Below are 18,970 nucleotides of genomic sequence, written 5' to 3'. Positions count from 1 at the left end.
TAGGGAAACGCGGCAGCCAATTCACGCACAGCAAGAAAATAAATGACCAGAGTAAGTGGGGAAGTCGGGGTAATCGAGTTGTGGAGTAAGTTCTCAGGAAAGGACTGTGAAGTGGAGAGTGTAAACGTGGTTGAGACAATTAGGTGTTTCTGGAGAGAGAAGGGATTGAGGGATATGGTGAGATGGTGGGATTGAGGGATATGGGGTTAATGTGGGATTGAGGGATATGACAGGTGGGATTGAGGGAACTGATGAGACGATGGGTAGGTGAGATTGAGGGATAGGATAGGTGGGATTGAGGTACATGGTGAGTAGGTGGGATTGAGGGATAGGGAGAGAAAGTGGAGATGTGCTATATGGTGAGAAGGTGGGTAGGTGCAGTTGAGGGTATAGAGAGGAGGTGGGTAGGTTACACCCTGCCCTTAAACACCCCGCCCTTTATACACCTCGCTCATTATAGACCTGCAAGCTATACACTCACCTGTTATACACCCTGTCCATTACACACCTCGCCCTTTATACACCAGCCTGTTATACACCCTGTCCATTACACACCTCGCCCTTTATACACCAGCCTGTTATACACCCTGTCCATTACACACCTTGCCCTTTATACACCAGCCTGTTATACACCCTGTCCATTACACACCTTGCCCTTTATACACCAGCCTGTTATACACCCTGTCCATTACACACCTTGCCCTTTATACACCAGCCTGTTATACACCCCGTCCGTTACACACCTCGCCCTTTATACACCAGCCTGTTATACACCCTGTCCATTACACACCTCGCCCTTTATACACCAGCCTGTTATACACCCTGTCCATTACACACCTTGCCCTTTATACACCAGCCTGTTATACACCCCGTCCGTTACACACCTCGCCCTTTATACACCAGCCTGTTATACACCCTGTCCATTACACACCTCGCCCGTTATACACCAGCCTGTTATACACCCTGTCCGTTACACACCTCGTCCTTTATACACCCCGTCCGTTACACACCTCGCCCTTTATACACCAGCCTGTTATACACCCTGTCCATTACACACCTCGCCCTTTATACACCAGCCTGTTATACACCCTGTCCATTACACACCTCGTCCTTTATACACCCCGTCCGTTACACACCTCGCCCTTTATACACCAGCCTGTTATACACCCCGTCCGTTACACACCTCGCCCTTTATACACAAGCCTGTTATACACCCTGTCCGTTACACACCTCGCCCGTTATACACCAGCCTGTTATACACCCTGTCCGTTACACACCTCGCCCGTTATACACCCCGCCTGTTATACACTTCCCCCCGATATTCCTTTCGATTGACTTCAATAATCTGTCGAGTGGAACCTTATTAATGGACAGGGTGTATAACAGGCTGGTGTATAAAGGGCGAGGTGTGTTACGGACAGAGCAATTAGGAAGGCAAATAGTATGTTAGCCTTTATTGCAAGGGAGTTGGAGTGCAAGCGTAAGGAGATCTTGCTGCAATTAAATAGGGTTTTGGTGAGACCACACCTGGAGTACTGCTTTTGCGTACAGTTTGGGTCTCCTTATCTAAGGAAGGATATACTTGCTTCAGAGGGGGTGCAACGAAGGTTCACTAGATTGATTCCTGGGATGAGAGGGTTGTCCTATGAGGAGAGATTGAGTAAAATGGGCCTAGATACTTTGGAGTTTAGAAGATTGAAAGGTGATCTCATTGAAAAGTATAAAATTCTTCGAGGGCTTGACGGGGTAGATGCTGAGAGGCTGTTTCCCCTGTCTGAAGAATCTAGAACTCGGGGTCATAGTTTCAAGATAAGAGGTCAGCCATTTAGGACTGAGATAAAGAAAAATTTCTTCACTCAGTGGGTTGTGTATCTTTGGAATTCTCTATCCCAGAGGGCTCTGGGTGCTCAGTCATTGAATATAGTCAAGATTGAGATCGATAGATTTTTGGGCACTAGGGATATGGGGTTCAGCAGGAAAGTGGAGTTGTGATAGAAGATCAACCATGATCTTATTGAATGGCAGAGCAGGCTCGAGGGGCCGTATGGCCTACTCCTGCTCTTATTTCTTATATTCTCAAGTTTCTTACGAAGGGGGGCGGGGGAGGTTGGTGGTGAAGAGGGGCAGGTATGGGGGGGGGGGTGCCGGTACTAGGGACGGTAGATGGTGAAGAGGGCAAATACTGGGGGGGTGGGGGAGGTAGATGATGAAGGGGGCAGGTACTGGGGGGGTCCTGTAATGTGGTGACCAGAACTGTACGCGGTTCTGAAGCTGTGGCCTAACCAATGTTTTATACAGTTCTAGCATAATCTCCCTGTTCTTATATTCTATGCCTCGCTAATAAAGGAAACTATCCCGTATGCCTTCTTAACCACCTTATCTACCTGTCCTGCTACCTTCAGGGATCTGTGGACATGCACTCCAAGGTCCCTCACTTCCTCTACACCTCTCAGTATCCTCCCATTTATTGTGTATTCCCTTGCCTTGTTTGCCCTCCACAAATGCATTACCTCACACTTCTCCGGATTGAATTCCATTTGGCACTTTGCTGCCCACCCGACCAGTCCACTGATATCTTCCTGCAATCTACAGTTTTCCTCCTCACTATCAACCACACGGCCAATTTTTATATCATCTGCAAACATCTTGATCAACCCCCTCACATTCAAGTCCAAATCATTAATATATATTTCAAAAAGCAAGGGACCTAGTACTGACCCTTCCAGTTGCAACAACACCCGTCAACCATTACCCTTTGCTTTCTGCCACTGAGCTAATTTTGGATCCTTCTAGCCACTTTCCCTTGGATCCCATGGGCTTTTACTTTTTTGACCAGTCTGCCATGTGGGACCTTATCAAAAGCTTTGCTAAAATCCATGTACACTACATCAAACGCCTTACCCTCACTGATCCTCCTTGTTACTGCATCAAAAAATTCAATCAATTTAGTTAGACACGACCTTCCCATAACAAATCCATGCTGACTGTCCTTGATTAGCCCGTGCCTTTCTAAATGACGATTTATCCTGTCCCTCAGAATTGATTCCAATAATTTGCCCACTACCGAGGTTAAGCTGACTGGCCTGTAATTACTCAGTCTATCTCTTTCTCCCCTTTCTAAACAGAGGTACGTTAACAGTCCTCCAATCCTCTGGCACCACGCTTATAGCCAGGGAGGATTGGAAAATGATGGTCAGAGCCTCCACTATTTCCTCCCTTGCTTCTCTTAACAGCTTTTCATTAGGGCCTGGTTATTTATCTACTTTCAAAGATGCTAATCTGCTTAATACTTCCTCTCTCACTATGTTTATCACATCCAATATTTCACACTCCTCCTCAACGGCAACCTCTGCATCGTCCGCCTCTTTTGTGAAGACAGACGCAATGGGTAGATGAGGGGGGAAGAGGGCGAAGGGGAGAGAGTGAAGGGGTGAAGGGGGAGATGGTAAAGGGGAGAGGGTGAAGGTGAAGGGGGGAAGAGGGTGAAGGGGGGAAGAGGGTGAAGGGGGGAAGAGGGTGAAGGGGGGAAGAGGGTGAAGGGGGGAAGAGGGTGAAGGGGGGAAGAGGGTGAAGGGGGGAAGAGGGTGAAGGGGGGAAGAGGGTGAAGGGGGGAAGAGGGTGAAGGGGGGAAGAGGGTGAAGGGGGGAAGAGGGTGAAGGGGGGAAGAGGGTGAAGGGGGGAAGAGGGTGAAGGGGGGAAGAGGGTGAAGGGGGGAAGAGGGTGAAGGGGGGAAGAGGGTGAAGGGGGGAAGAGGGTGAAGGGGGGAAGAGGGTGAAGGGGGAGAGGGTGAAGGGGGGAGAGGGTGAAGGGGGGAGAGGGTGAAGGGGGGAGAGGGTGAAGGGGGGAGAGGGTGAAGGGGGGAGAGGTGAAGGGGGGAGAGGGTGAAGGGGGGAGAGGGTGAAGGGGGGAGAGGGTGAAGGGGAGGTAGTGACGGGGTGAAGGGGAGAGAGGGGAGGGGAGAGAGGGGAGGGGGTCGGGAGGGAAGGGGGAGATGTTGAGGGAGAGAGTGAAGGGGGGAAGATAGTGAAGGGGGTCGGGAGTGAAGGGGGGAGATGTTGAGGGAGAAAGTGAAGGGGGGAGATAGTGAAGGGGGTCGGGAGTGAAGGGGGGAGATGTTGAGGGAGAGAGTGAACGGGGGGAGATGGTGAAGGGGGGTCGGGAGTGAAGGGGGGAGATGTTGAGGGAGAGAGTGAAGGGGGGAGATGGTGAAGGGGGGTCGGGAGTGAAGGGGGGAGATGGTGAAGGGGGGTCGGGAGTGAAGGGGGGAGATGGTGAAGGGGGGTCGGGAGTGAAGGGGGGAGATGGTGAAGGGGGTCGGGAGTGAAGGGGGGAGATGGTGAAGGGGGTCGGGAGTGAAGGGGGGAGATGGTGAAGGGGGGTCGGGAGTGAAGGGGGGAGATGGTGAAGGGGGTCGGGAGTGAAGGGGGGAGATGGTGAAGGGGGGTCGGGAGTGAAGGGGGGAGATGGTGAAGGGGGTCGGGAGTGAAGGGGGGGCACTGCCGATACTTTTTTTTTCTTTTCTTTTGGCACTGCCGATACTCACGGGGGGATCCGGTTGTCATGGCGGCCGGGGGCGGGGTCACGGGACCAGCCGAGGAACGGTTGACTCCACACCGGCCTCTGATTGATGGGTTGTGTCACATGACAGAACCGCCGCTTGGTGATTGGGGAAAATTCAAACGAGCGGCGGTTTGAAGCTCGAGACCGACCCGGAGAGAGAGAGAAAGAGAAAGATATAGACAGAGAGACAGAGAGAGAGAGACACCGACACCGACACCGACCCACCCCACCCCACCGCGGGGAGAGAAACAGAGAGAGCGCGAGCGATACCGACCCGGGGGGGAGAGGCCGGGAGTGGCGGCTGCTGTGGGCCTCGGTCCGGCGTTGAGGGGTGAGGGCGGCCGGTAAACACGCGGCGGGATGTCGTTCCCCAGAGCGGCGCTCAAACGCTTCAACGACAAAGTGGGTGAGTTACGGGGGCGGAGGGGGTGACGGGCTTGGGATGAGACGTTAAACCGAGGCCCCGTCTGCCCTCTCAGGTGGATGTGAAAGATCCCACGGCCACTATTTCAAAGAAGAGCCGGGGAGTTCTCCCCGGTGTCCCGGGGCCAATATTTATCCCTGAACCAACATCAGTAAAACAGATGATCTGGTCATTTATCACATTGCCGTTTGTGGGATCTTGCTGTGCATAAATTGACTGCTGCGTTTCCTACATTACAACAGTGACCACACTTCAAAAAGTGCTTCATTGCTGTAAAATGCTTTGGGACATCCCAAGGTCTTAAAAGGTGTTAAATAAATGCAAGTTTGTTCTTTTTATCTGTGATGTGGAGATGCCGGTGATTGACTGGGGTTGACAATTGTAAACAATTTTACAACACCAAGTTATAGTCCAGCAATTTTATTTTAAATTCACAAGCTTTCGGAGGCTACCTCCTTCCTCAGGTGAACGATGTGGAAAATTACTTTTTATCTGTGACAGTAAAGTGCTAATGAAGCTTGAGCTTGTGGTGTGCGGAACATGTCCAGACACATCCAGCGGTGGCTGCTTCCATATTCTCGGGCCAAGGGCTCCTTTCCACGCTTCCCAATGTGGGTCTCAGGTTTGTGGGCCTGGCCAAAGGTAGTGACTTCAGCTGTCCTGATGTTTCGCTGCAGAAAGATGCGGTTCATCCAGGCCTTGATGTCTGGCAGCATAGAGGCAGTCGAGAGAAGTATCAGAGGTGATGCTAGGTGTTAGCAATAGTTGCTGCTGAGGGGCATCGTGTTGGTAGTGTGGAGCGAAGGTGGGGGTAATGTGGAAAATTGCCTGATGTGTGGCATTTGACTTGGCCATCCATGACATCGAGGTGGCTGCCAGTCTGGAGGTAACAAAGGCATGGATCGGAGTTTCAGCAGCAGATGAGCTGAGGCATGGGTGGAGACGGGTAATATTATGGAGGTGGACGTAGGCGGCCTTGGTGATGGAGCGGATGTCGGCAGCTCATCTCGGGGTCAAATTGGACGCCAAGATTGCGAATGGTCTGATTTAGCCTCAGACAGTGGCGAGGGAGAGGGGTGGAGTCGGTGGCTAGGGAACAGAGTTTGTGGCAGGGAGCAAAGACAATGGCTTCGTCTTCCCAATATTTCCCAATGGAGGAAATTTTTGCTTATCCAGTATTGGATGTCAGACAAGCAAGGTGACAATGGAGTGTGTCGAGGGAGATGATGTAGAGCTGGGTGTCGTCAGCGTACATGTGGAATCTGACATGTTTTCGGATGATGTCGAAAAGGGGTAGCATGTAGATGAGAAATAGGGGGCCAAGGATAGATCCTTTGGTCGGGGGGGCTCCATAGGTAACAGTGCGGAAGCAGGAAGAGGAGCCATCGCAGATGATTCTCTGGCTGTGACTGGATAGACAAGAATGAAACCAGGCGAGTGCAGTGTTACCCAGCCGGACGACAGAAGAGAGGTGTTGGAGGAGGATGGTGTGGTCAACCCTGTCAAAGGCTGCAGACAGGTCGAGAAGGATGAGGAGGGATAGTTTACCTCGGTCACAGTCACATAGGATGTAATTTGTGACTTTGATTAGGGTTGTCCTAGTACTGTGGCAGGGCGGAAACCTGATTGGATGGATTCAAACATGGAGTTTTAAATCACTTTTACGGTTGTAACAGCACAAATGCTCGCTTGTTCTCGCTGTTGCAATACTAATATGCTTCTTTCCTTTTTTAGGCTGTGCCCCAGCACCAGGCCACTATGATGTTAAACAGCTGGAGGGCTCTAAGGGTCCAGTATCCTTTGAAAAAGCAAACCGATTTAAAAAGCAGCAAGGTAGGAGTCCATTTTTCTGATAGGATCAGTACAAGTTCAATTACCTCCTGAATGCTGGGATAGCAGAATGGACATAAACACATAATTGTTTGAAACTTCAGACCTTGTATATAGGTATGATATATAGTGTAGTGGCTATGGTACTGGACTAGCGAGAGGTTGAATATTCATATCCCACCATGACCAGAATTCAGTAAATCTGGTAACATTTGGGCTGGTACCAGGAAAAAAAACTTGCTATAGAAGCTGCCATCTGGTGGTCCTTTTAGCGTATGAGTGACTCTAGTCCTACACTATGGTTGGCTGTATGGCCCTCCTGAAATATCCTAGCTTGCCACTCCATTGTTACGGCAACTAGGGATAGGCAATAAATGTAGCCTTGCCAGTGCCATCCACGTCCTAAGAACGAATTTTTAGACACTAGTTTATAGCTGGTCTACTGATGCCAACGGAGGGGGAGGAAGAGAGGCGTGGAATTTAGAAATCTAATCAGGAAAGTCAAGGCAATAGAGCAGTGGAGTGATTTGGGTAAAGGTAAGTAGCGTGTGGCAGGAAGGGGCAGAGTGTTTACCAATAGTGCATCAGCAAATAATGTCAAAGCAGGAAAAATGGTAAAAAGTCAAAATTAAAGGCTCTTTATCCGAATGCACGGAGTATTCGTAACAAGATAGATGAATTAGTTGCATAAGTAGAGATTAACGGGTTTGATGTAATAGCCGTTACAGAGACATGATTGCAAAGTGACCAAGGTTGAGAACTAAATATTCCAGGGTACATGACGTTTAGAAAAGACAAGCAGAATGGAAAGGGAGGGTGTGTTGCCCTAATAAAGGATGACATAAGAACGATGGTGAGAAAGGATCTTGGCTCGGAAGATCAGGAAGTAGAATCAGTATGGGTGGAAGTAAGAAATAACAAAGGAAAGAAAGCTTTGGTGGGAGCAGTTTATAGGCCCCTTAACAGTAGTTATACTGTTGGATAGAGTATTAATCATGAAATAATAGGAGCTTGTAACAAAGGTAATGCAGTAATCATGGGGGACTTCAATCTTTATAGACTGGGCAAATCAAATTGGCAAAGGTAGTTTGGAGGATGAGTTCATGGAATTAGAGACAGTTTCCTAGAGCAATACGTCATGGAACCAACCAGGGAACAGGCTATTTTAGATCTTGTATTATGTGATGAGACAGGGTTAATTATTAATCTCACAGTAAGAGATCCTCTGGAGAAGAGTGATCATAATATGGTAGAATTTCACGTTGATTTTGAGTGACGTACTTAAGTCAGAAACTAGTGTCTTAAACTTAAAGCCAGTTACATAGGTGTGAGGGGGGTGAGTTGGCTAAGGTAGATTAGGAAACCAAATTAAAGGGTTTGATGGTTGAAAAACAATGGCAAACATTTAAAGAAATATTTCAATATTCTCAACAAATATACATTCCCATTTGAGAAATAAAAACTCCAAGGAAAAGTGATCCACCTGTAGCTAACTAAAGAAGTTAAGGATAGTATTAGATTAAAAGAGGCCTATAATGTTGCCAAGAAGAGGAGTAAACCTGAGGATTGGGAGAGCTTTAGACACCAGCAAAGGATGACTAAAAAATTGATTAAAAAGAGAAAATAGAATATGAAAGTAAACTAGCAAGAAACATAAAAACAGATTGTAAGAACTTCTATAAGTATGTAAAAAGGGAGAGTAGCAAAAGCCTTAGATGCTGAGACAGGAGACATTATAATGGGAAATCAGGAAATGGCAGATGCGTTAAACAAATATTTTGTATCTGTCTTCACAAAAAGCATACCAGAAATAGTGGGGAACCAAGGGGCTAATGAGAGTGAGGAACTTAAAGAAATTAATATCAGTAGAGGAAAAAGTACTTGAGAAACTAATGGGGCTAAAAGCTGATAAGTACCCTGGACCTGAAGGTTCTAAAAGAGGTGGCTGCAGAGATAGTGGATGCAAAATTACCTAGATTCAAGAACGGTCCCAGTGGATTGGAAGGTAGCAAATGTGACCCCGCTATTCAATAAAAGAGGGAGGGAGAAAACAGGGAACGACAGGCCAGTTAGCCTGACCTCTGTCGTCGGGAAAGTGCTGGAATCCATTATTAACGAATTGGTAACAGGACACTTAGAAAATCATAATATGATTAGGCAGAGTCAACATGGTTTTATGAAAGGGAAATCATGTTTGACATAGAAACATAAAAAATAGGAGCAGGAGTAGGCCATTCAGCCCCTCGAGCCTGCTCCGCCATTCAATATGATCATGGCTGATCCTCTATCTCAATACCATATTCCCGCTCTCTCCCCATACCCCTTGATGATGTCTTTTGTGTCTAGAAATCTATCTAGATCTTTCTTAAATGTATTCAGTGACTTGGCCTCTGCAGCCTTCTGTGGTAGAGAATTCCACGGGTTCATCACCCTCTGAGTGAAGAAATTTCTCCTCATCTCAGTCCTAAATGCCCTACCCCGTATCCTGAGACTTTGACCCTTCGTTCTGGACCCTTCAGCCAGGGGAAATATCCTCCCTGCATCCAGTCTGTCTAGCCCTGTCAGAATTTTAGATGTTTCAATGAGATCCCCTCTCATTCTTCTAAACTCTAGTGAATACAGGCCGAGTCGACCCAATCTCTCCTCACATGACAGTCCTACCATCCCAGGAATCAGTCTGGTGAACCTTCGCTGCACTCCCTCTATGGCAAGTATATCCTTTCCTAGGTAAGGAGACCAAAACTGCACACAATACTCCAGGTGTGGTCTCACCAAGGCCTTGTATTACTGCAGTAAGACGTCCTTGCCTCTGTACTCAAATCCTCTTGCAATGAAGGCCAACATACCATTTGCCTTCCTAACTGCTTGCTGCACCTGCATGTTTGCTTTCAGTGACTGGTGTACAAGGACACCCCAGTCCCTTTGTACATCAACATTCCCCAATCTATCACCATTTAAATAATACTCTTCCTTTCTGTTTTTCCTTCGGCAGTGGATAACTTCACATTATACTGCATCTGCCATGTATTTGCCCACTCACTCAACTTGTCTAAATCGCTTTGAAGCCTCTTTGCATCCTCCTCACAACTCACGATCCCACCTAGTTTTGTGTCGTCAGAAAATTTGGAAATATTACATTTGGTTCCCTCATCCAAATCATTGATATATATTGTGAATAGCTGGGGCCCAAGCACTGATCCCTGTGGTACCCCACTAGTCACCGCCTGCCACCCTGAAAAAGACCCATTTATTCCTACTCTGTTTCCTGTTTGTCAACCAATTTTCAATCCATGCCAGTATATTACCCTCAATCCCATGTGCTTTAATTTTGTACAATAACCTCTTATGTGGGACTTCATCAAAGGCCTTCTGAAAATCCAAATACACCACATCCACTGGTTCTCCCTTATCTATTCTACCAGTTTCATGCCCAAAAAACTCCAGTAGGTTTGTCAAACATGATTTTGTTTCATAAATCCATATTGACTCTGTCTAATCCCGTTGATATTTCCTAAGTGTTCTGTTATCACATCTTTTATAATTGACTCTAGCATTTTCCCTACTACTGATGGGCTAACCGGTCTGTCATTCTGTTTTCTCTCTCCCCTTTTTTGACAAACCTATTAGTTTGTTGAGGATGTAACTAGCAGGGTAGATAAAGGGGAACCAGTGGATGTAATATATTTGGATTTTCAAAAGGCATTTGATAAGGTGCCACATAAAAGGTTGTTACACAAGGTAAGGGCTCATGGGGTTGGGGGTAACATATTGGAATAGATAGAGGCTTAGTTAAAGCACAGAAAACAGAGTAGGGATAAACGGGGTCATTTTCAGGTTGTAACTAGTGGGGTGCCCTAAGGTTTGGTGCTTGGGCCTCAGCTATTTACAATCTATATTAATGACTTGGATGAAGGGACGGAGCGTAATGTATCCAAGTTTGCTGATGATACTTTCCCTCTAACATTGTAAGCTGTAAGGAGGACACAGAATCTGCAATGGGATATAGACATTGTGGGCAAGAAGGTGGCAGATGGAGTGTAATGTGAGGTTATTCACTTTGGTGGGAAGAATAGAAAAACAGAATGTTTTTTAAATGGTAAGAAACTATTAGCTGTTGGTGTTAAGAGAGATTTAGGTGTTCTTATCCATGAAACAGAGTTAGCATGCAGGTACAGCAAGCAATTAGGAAAGCAAATGGAATGTTGGCCTTTATTGCAATGGTGTAGGATACACTTGGCACTGGGATTGATGAAGTGGCTAATTTCATTCAGCTTAGAAGTTTTCACCAGAACCAGCTGGGACTGAGCACCTGAAAGTGATGCTATTCTTGGGGAGCTTGCTGTCTGTAGAAGGTCTCATTCTGTCTCTCCTGATTGTTCTGGAATGGCGAGTCAACTAACTCAGCACAGACTCTAGCTGGAACAGGGCCCTCCTGTGGCACTAAGCAGTGCAGTACCACTGGGCCACCAGAGATGGTGAAAGTTATTTCTTTTACCTGAAACCAAAGAATCATCCACACGGAGCCGTAGAAGTTTGCAAGAGTAAGGAAGTCTTATTACAATTGTACAGAGCTTTGGTGAGACCCCACCTGGAGTACTGTGTACAGTTTTAGTCTCCTTATCTAAGAAAGGATATACTTGCCTTAGAGGCAGTGCAACGAAGGTTCACTAGATTCATTCCTGGGATGAGAGGGTTGTCCTGTGAGGTGAGATTGAGTAAAATGGGCCTATGCTCCTCTGGCGTTTAGAAGAATGAGGTGATCTCATTGAAACATATAAGGGTAGATGTTGAGAGGTTGTTTCCCCTGGCTGGAGAGTCTAGAACTAGAGGGTGTAGTCTTGGGATAAGGGTTCGGCCATTCAAGACTGAGATGAGGAGGAATTTCTTCACTCAGGGTTGTGAATCTTTGGAATTCTCTACCTCGGAGGGTTGTGGATGCTGAGTCGTTGAATATATTCAAGGTTGAGATAGACAGACTTCTGGACTCTATGGGGATTGGGCAGGAAAGTGGAGTTGAAGTTGAAGATCAGGCATGGTCTGATTGAACGGTGGAGCAGGCTTGAGGGACCATATGCACTACTCCTTCTCCTATTTCTTATATTATGTTCTAAGGTTGCCACTGCTTTCTCGTGGCCCGCTAGGTCTTTTAATTTTGCAATCCAATCTGTTCTAAGGACAATAAGATTGTCAGTGGTTCTGTCTTGCACAAGTATGGGCCATGATGTGAGGTTGTGTTGGAGTGCCAACGTGAGAGTTGAGGCGTGGCCTCCCCATCCATCAAAGCGCAATGGGTGGCTGAGAACAGTGGGATGTGTATGGCTTGGGGGTGGGGGAGATGGAAAAGCATGTGCGAGATATGTCAGAACAGTTATACTACAAAAATAAATTCAACGTTCTTGTGTTGCCAAATTGTTGATACAGTGGAAGCATTGTGCTTTAAAATGTTCCTCCAGTAACATTTTGTTTGCTGCTTCCAGATGCTGGAAACCAGCCGGCAGTTGAAGTTGAGAAAGGGATGACATCGCCAGCAAGTTCACGGAAAAACCTCAACTTTTCTGCAGTTAGTAAAACTGATTCATTGTTACTTCAAAATGTATTTGAATTTAATACAAGATTTCCTGGTTGTGGATGCAGTGATTTTTGTCTCCAGTTTTATTCAACACTTGTAGATATCACTAGCAGAATTTTTTTTAAACTATTGCTAGTTTCCCCCCCGGAGGTGCCGCCTTTCCATGAGACGTTAAACCGAGTCCTGGTCTACCCTTTCAGGGGGATGTAAAAGATCCCGTGGCCACTATTTTGAAGAAGGGCAGGGGAGTTCTCCCTGGTGTCCTGATCAATATTTATCCCTCAACCAATATCACTAAACCAGATTATCTAGTCATTATCACATTGCTGTTTGTGGGACCTTGCTGTGCCCAAATTGGCTGTCATGTTTCCTACATTACAGCAGTAACTTGCACTTCAAAAGTACTTCATTGGCTATAAAGCGCTTTGGGACACCCTGAGGGCGTGAAAGGTGCTATATAAATGCAAGTCTTTTTAATTTAATGTCTTCTTTATAAGTTGGTCTTAAAGTGCTGCTATCATGATTATGGGATAGTAAATTGACCATACATTGTTAATGGCTTCATCTCTGCTGCCCTGATTGAAAATTGGCCTGTGGAGATGGGGCTAGCTGTAGGAATTTTTTGCTGTTCATTGGGCCTGCCTGATATTCTTTTGGTGGGCCTTTTCTCTGTGATGTACAATGAATGCTGGTGCTGGAGAAGTCCTCATCAACCCAGGCCAGAAAACAGTTAACACTACAGCCTTAAAAAGAAAAGCTCAGTACCGATGACCTTTATCTTCCCAATCCTTCTATGTAGGATACACTTGGCACTGGGATTGATGAAGTGGCTAATTTCATTCAGCTTAGAAGTTTTCACCAGAACCAGCTGGGACTGAGCACCTGAAAGTAATGCTATTCTTGGGGAGCTTGCTGTCTGTAGAAGGTCTCATTCTGTCTCTCCTGATTGTTCTGGAATGGCGAGTCAACTAACTCAGCACAGACTCTAGCTGGAACAGGGCCCTCCTGTGGCACTAAGCAGTGCAGTACCACTGGGCCACCAGAGATGGTGAAAGTTATTTCTTTTACCTGAAACCAAAGAATCATCCACACGGAGCCGTAGAAGTTTACAGCACAGACTGAGTCCGTAGTGTCTGCACTGGCTCCGTGAGAAAAATCCCAAACTAATCCCATTGGCTTGCTCTCTCCCCGGAGCCCTGTATCTTTTTGTTTCAAATATTTAAAACTGTCAGTGATCCTTTCATGTTGAACAAAGTGATAGCTTTGGCTGATCTGAGGCCCCTGTTTACTGTAAGTAAATTCAAATTTTGGAACCATAGCAAGAGTGGTTATCACAATCAAGCTACAAGCTCAAGGATGCTGATAATCACTGAACATTTTTTATCACAATGTAACACTTTCCTGTAGACCAGCTTGTTAATGCTTATTTTCAAATCCAGTGGTTCTGTTCATTTTTAATGGGTGTGCTGCTTTTCTGTGAATTGCCTCTAGACCAGTGTCCAGAAGGATGTGACCTTGGTGTTGGAGCATAAGAAGCAGAAAATGTTGGAACAAGAGGCAAGTAGACCTTTACCAACAGTTAACATTTACAAAAGAAAATGTGCGATGTCAGACCCAGGCATTCATTTTTACTATTAGCATAAAAAGTAATGCTAATAGAGGTAGGGCAGTGGTAAATCATTCAAAATTGGGGTTGAAACACCAGAGGAAAAAGGGGATTACTTTAATTTTGAGGTGACTTCCTACTCCCTGTCCCAATTAATACCATATTGCAACGCTAGACAACCAATGTTCAATACCTTGTTTAGTAACAAAAAGATCTATCTATCTGTTGCATTGCACGTGAGGAGTCGAGATCAACTGCAGTATTCAGGTCCCGCAGTTAGAAGGTGATGGGTTAACCTGACCCAGATATGGGAAGGAAGAAGGGAGTAGAGAATAAGAGAGAGAGAGACAGGGGTGGAGGAGGGAGGATGAGGTGGACTAGTTTTTCAGGGGTGGGGGGTGCAGGAGGGAGAAGGAGTTGGAGGAGGATGTTTGGACAATTAGTGATGTGGGAGCGGGGAGGAAACAGTTTCCCAGGGCCAGTTTTGCTCTGTGTGGAGTGGTGGGCACTGGACCAGGGACTATTTTCCTGCTTGTTGGGTGGGTGTGGACTGGGGTCAGTCACCTCCTGGTCTGTGGGGTGTAGGGCTGGTGTTGCAGTCCTTCTCGAGGAGGGCTGTCTGAAATGATGTTTCCGGAGGATCCACTAATGTCCTTCAGGGCAGGACCTGCCACCACGATCTGTCTTGCATGTGAGCCAGTCCCATGCTAGCTGGTTGACTTTTCATTGCCTCTGGGCAATGAGATGGCCAAAGGATACTGCTTCCTTAGTGTTCCCTGCATCTTAAGAATTTTTTAAACATTTAACTGCAATACCTTTATTTTTAACAAGTACAATGAGTTTTGCTATAGATGGGAGTCTGATGTAGGCGTTTTCAATGAATTCTAAATTGGAATGTTGCAACGCACTCAGCTGGTCTCTTACTTAGCTGTTGTGTTTTGTGGTGTCACAATGTGCTTTTCCTTGCCACTTTGCTCCCTCCTTTCCTCCAGAAGGTTTGGGCTAGGGGACCTGTGTCTTCAGTTTGGGGTTGTTACATTGCAGTCAGGAGTGAAAACTCTGGTCGTCACACTGTTTGCCGTAACTACTTAGCTACTGGGAGCTGTACAATGACAGCTGAGGTTTTCACTCTAGTACATAGTAAATAAATACCCTTAGTTCCTGCAATTAATGCTACATCCCTTTTTTTTTCTTTTATAATCATTAAACTTTTAATCTCTTTACTCCATAAATGGCCAATTCTAGTTTGTGCATGAGAAATTCAGGAAAATATTTTGAATAATAGCCGTGATCTGTGCTTATTTTGAATAACTTGCATTTATATAGTGCCTTTAACCTAGTAAATCGTTTATATAAACTATACAACTGCAGATTCGTTGCCTGTTGCAACAGCGAGGGGAACAGGATAAACGACTTCAGGCTCTGGAAGAGGAGGTGAAGAAGGTTGAAAGCAAGCTAACTGTAGCTGTGAGAGAGAAAACATCCCTGACATCAAACATTGCTTCCCTGGAAAGACAACTTGCTGAGCTCCACAAAGCCAATGAGTTACTTAAGACAAAGGTACTGGTTAATTGTGGCTGCACTCTGCAATCTCTTCCCCTGGCCAGTTAGAATTTGACACTGATTCTATTTGGGACTTTTGATACTGTAGCATTAAACTTCCTTGCTGCCATGTATATCTGCACTTATGAAATTATGAATACTGCAGTATGTTGATTCTGTGGGGTCAATTGTAACTTTAAGTTTAGCTGTTGATGCAGCTGAGCAATTTTAAAGAAGCTCTACACTGCTGATTATTATAGGCTTTCTGTTTCAGAAGTACCCTTCACTGCAGCAGAATGCTGGAAAAATACCCTCTGTTTAAAATCTAACTTCTAAACTTTTTGGCTGCAGTCACAATTGAAAGTTGAGACTCGGTAGTGGCCCTGCCCCTTGTTCTTTCTTGGTATGATGTTTTTATTGTCTCAATTCTTGCAAATTCAAAGAAGACAGTGCTGGGTGGGGGGGGGGGGGGTGGGGTCCAGAATGTGGCCTTCCACAGTGGATTAGATAAGGAGGCCAGTGCAAAATAAGACTTTCCATGGGAGTTGGCAATGTCCTCTAATTGTGTGAGGGAGGTCTGCAGTGTTTTATTTGTGGGCATTGAACTTTTCAAAAAGAAAAAGGGAAGATAATGCCTACCATGGATAATGTAACACATTCAGTCCTGACTAGTTTGCTTTTGGATTTTTGTGTGATGTATAAACCAAATGAGCAAAGCATAGGTCAACTGATTTTGAGCAACAAATAGATGAATTTGGCATTTATAAATATTTACATTTACAAAAGATAAAGTGCATAGAATGTAGGAATTCTTATTCAACATCCAATTTGCCTTCAAACACAGAACACCATCTCACTGAGAATGGGATACCACTATTACATAATGGTCAGAATATAATTTCTAAAGCTGGTTGAATTTTACCAACAAGGTGTATTAGTGCCCCATGTGTTATCGTAGTAGGTACAGCGCAGGAGGCCATTCGGCCCATCGTGCCTGTGCTGGCTCTTTGAAAAAGCTATCCAATTAGCCCCATTCCCCTGCTTTTTCCCCATAGCCCTGTAAATTTTTTCCCTTGAAGTATTTATCTAATTCTCTTTTGAAAGTTACTGTTGAATCTGCTTCCACCACTCTTTCCAGATCGTAACAACTCGCTGTGTTTTTTTAAAAAAAAAATTTTCCTCATCTCGCTTCTGGCTCTTTTGCCGATCACAATTCTGTGTCCTCTGGTTACCGACCCTTCTGCCACGTGGAACAGCCTCAGTCTCTCCACATAACTGAAGTCCCGCATCCCTAGAACCATTCTGGTAAATCTCTTCTGCGCCCTCTCTAAGGCCTTGACATCCTTCCTAAAGTGTGGTGCCCAGAATTGAACACAATACTCCAGCTGGGGCCTAACCGGTGTTTTATAAAGGTTTAGCATAACTTGCTTTTGTACCCTATGCCTCTTAATAAAGCCCAGGAGTCGCTTTTTTAACAGCCTTCTCAACTTGCCCTGCCACCTTCAAAGATTTGTGTATCTGTACCCCCTTTAAAATTGTACCATTTAGTTTATATTGCCTCTCATTCTTCCTACCAAAATGTATCACATCACACTTTTCTGTGTTAAATTTCATCTGCCATGTGTCTGCCCATTTCACCAGTCTTTCTCTGTCCTCCTGAAGTCTGCTACTATCCTCCACATAGTTTACTGCATTTCCAAGTTTCATTTCATCTGCAAACTTTGAAATTGTACCCAAGTCCAGGTCATTAATATATATCAAAGAGCAGTGGCCCTAATACGGACCCTTGGGGAACACCACTGTACACTTCCCTTTAGTCTGAAAAATAACCGTTTACCCCTACTCTCTGCTTTCTGTCCCTTAGCCAATTTTGTATCCATGCTGCCACTGTCCCTTTAACCCCATGAGCTTTAATTTTGTTAACCAGCCTATTATTTGGTACTTTATCAATGTTAGCTGTCTTTGTTTCCTTCAGTTTTCAGATGATGGTACCAAGAAGAAGATTAATGCCCTGTGCTTGGAATTGATTGAAGTGAAAAATAAGACTGATGCTAAGGACAAGGTATTGAAGCTTTATTACTTGCTGTGGAAGGTGTCATTGGTGATTCTCTCCAGCCCTCTTTAAAACGTAGATTGGTCCAGCATCTTCCAATCTTGTTAAATGGCCGGGGAACAAAAGCTGAAGGGTCTTAATTTGGCAGAAAAATCACATCTTTCATTTCTTTGTAAAATGTGTAGAATTTAACACTCAATTTTTAAAGAAGTTTAGTTTTGCAGAGATTTTCAGTGTGAGCATTCAGCACTGCAATTGTAGTCTGTTTGAGTTCAGTATTGCACGCTCAGACTGTGTTCAAATGACCAATCCATTTTGAGGTGATTTGTGAAGCAATGTTTAAAGCTTTCTCTCATAGCTTGGAGAACTGTGCTTCTGGTGAAACTGAGTTGGAGTTGCACAGAAAGTCAGGATGACCAGTATTCAATTCTTATACCTTAGTCATCTGGTGTGTGTATTGTGCATTCCTGGTTCAGGTTGCAATACAATTGGATGTAGAGTAAAGCTTAGGGGGCCTGTCTGACATGTTTCCACTTCCCACATGAGCCACCCTGTGACCTAAGACTGTCAGTTTTGTACTGTATGCCTGTAGACACTAGGAACTTGATTGCAGCCAACAGGACACTTTTGCCAACCTTGCCCCCCTCTCCCACTTAATTTTCTTTTTTAAAAAAATCCTGTTTTAGTCAATATTCTGCCCTCCTCTCCTGAAGGTGCGGAGTCCTGCTGAATGGCACCAGTGGAGCTGCACAGCATAGAATGGTTTACAGCATTAAAGGAGGCCACTTGGCCCGTCGAGTCTGTGCTGGCTCTCTGCAAGAGTAATACAACCAGTCCCATTTCCCTGTGGCCCTGCAAATTTTTTGCCTTCAAGTAGTTATCCAATTCCCTTTTGAAAGCCACGATTGAAACTGCCTCCACTGCCCCCTCAGGCAGTGTATTCCAGATCTTAACCACTCACTGTGTTTAAAAATAAGTTTTCCCTCATGTCTCCATTGGTTCTTTTGCCAATCACCTTAAATCTATGTCCTCTGGTTCTCGACCCTTCCGTCAATGGGAACAATTTTTCTCTGTCTAGACCCTTCATGATTTTGAATACCTCTATCAAATCTCCTCTCAATCATCTCTATTCCAAGGAGAACAACCCCAGCTTCTCCAGCCTGTCCAGGTAACTGAAGTCTCATCCCTGGTACCATTCTAGTAAATCTCCTCTGTACCCTCTCTAATGCCTTGAGGTCTAAGTGTGGTGCCCAGAATTGAACACAGTACTCCAGCTGAGGCCTAACCAGTGTTTTTATAAAGGTTTAGCATAACTTCCTTGCTTTTGTTCTCTATGCCTTTATTAATAAAGCCCAGGATCCCATATGCTTTTTTAACAGCCTTCTC

At 45.4% G+C, this 18,970-nt stretch overlaps 1 protein-coding gene across 2 annotated transcripts in view; it reads left to right on the top strand.

The window, feature by feature from the left end:
• Positions 1-4,679: 4,679 nt before the first annotated feature.
• Positions 4,680-18,970, top strand: part of hmmr (hyaluronan-mediated motility receptor (RHAMM)) — a 44,681-nt gene continuing 30,390 nt past the window's right edge. The window contains exons 1-6 of one of the 2 annotated variants that reach the window (XM_067995939.1): positions 4,680-4,966; positions 6,719-6,817; positions 12,292-12,374; positions 13,875-13,940; positions 15,361-15,549; positions 17,507-17,593. In XM_067995939.1, coding sequence (XP_067852040.1) covers positions 4,921-4,966; positions 6,719-6,817; positions 12,292-12,374; positions 13,875-13,940; positions 15,361-15,549; positions 17,507-17,593 — 570 coding nt within the window. In that variant the 5' untranslated portion in view covers positions 4,680-4,920. Of the gene's footprint in view, positions 4,967-6,718; positions 6,818-12,291; positions 12,375-13,592; positions 13,674-13,874; positions 13,941-15,360; positions 15,550-17,506; positions 17,594-18,970 lie in introns of those variants that run through there. The other variant, XM_067995940.1, reaches the window with a different exon arrangement.

The sequence above is a fragment of the Heptranchias perlo genome, chromosome 14 (assembly GCF_035084215.1).
Source record: "Heptranchias perlo isolate sHepPer1 chromosome 14, sHepPer1.hap1, whole genome shotgun sequence".
In the NCBI taxonomy this organism is placed as follows: Eukaryota; Metazoa; Chordata; class Chondrichthyes; order Hexanchiformes; family Hexanchidae; genus Heptranchias; species Heptranchias perlo.
The sequence above is the reverse complement of the archived record's forward strand: the minus strand, read 5'-3'. Positions and strand labels throughout refer to the sequence as shown.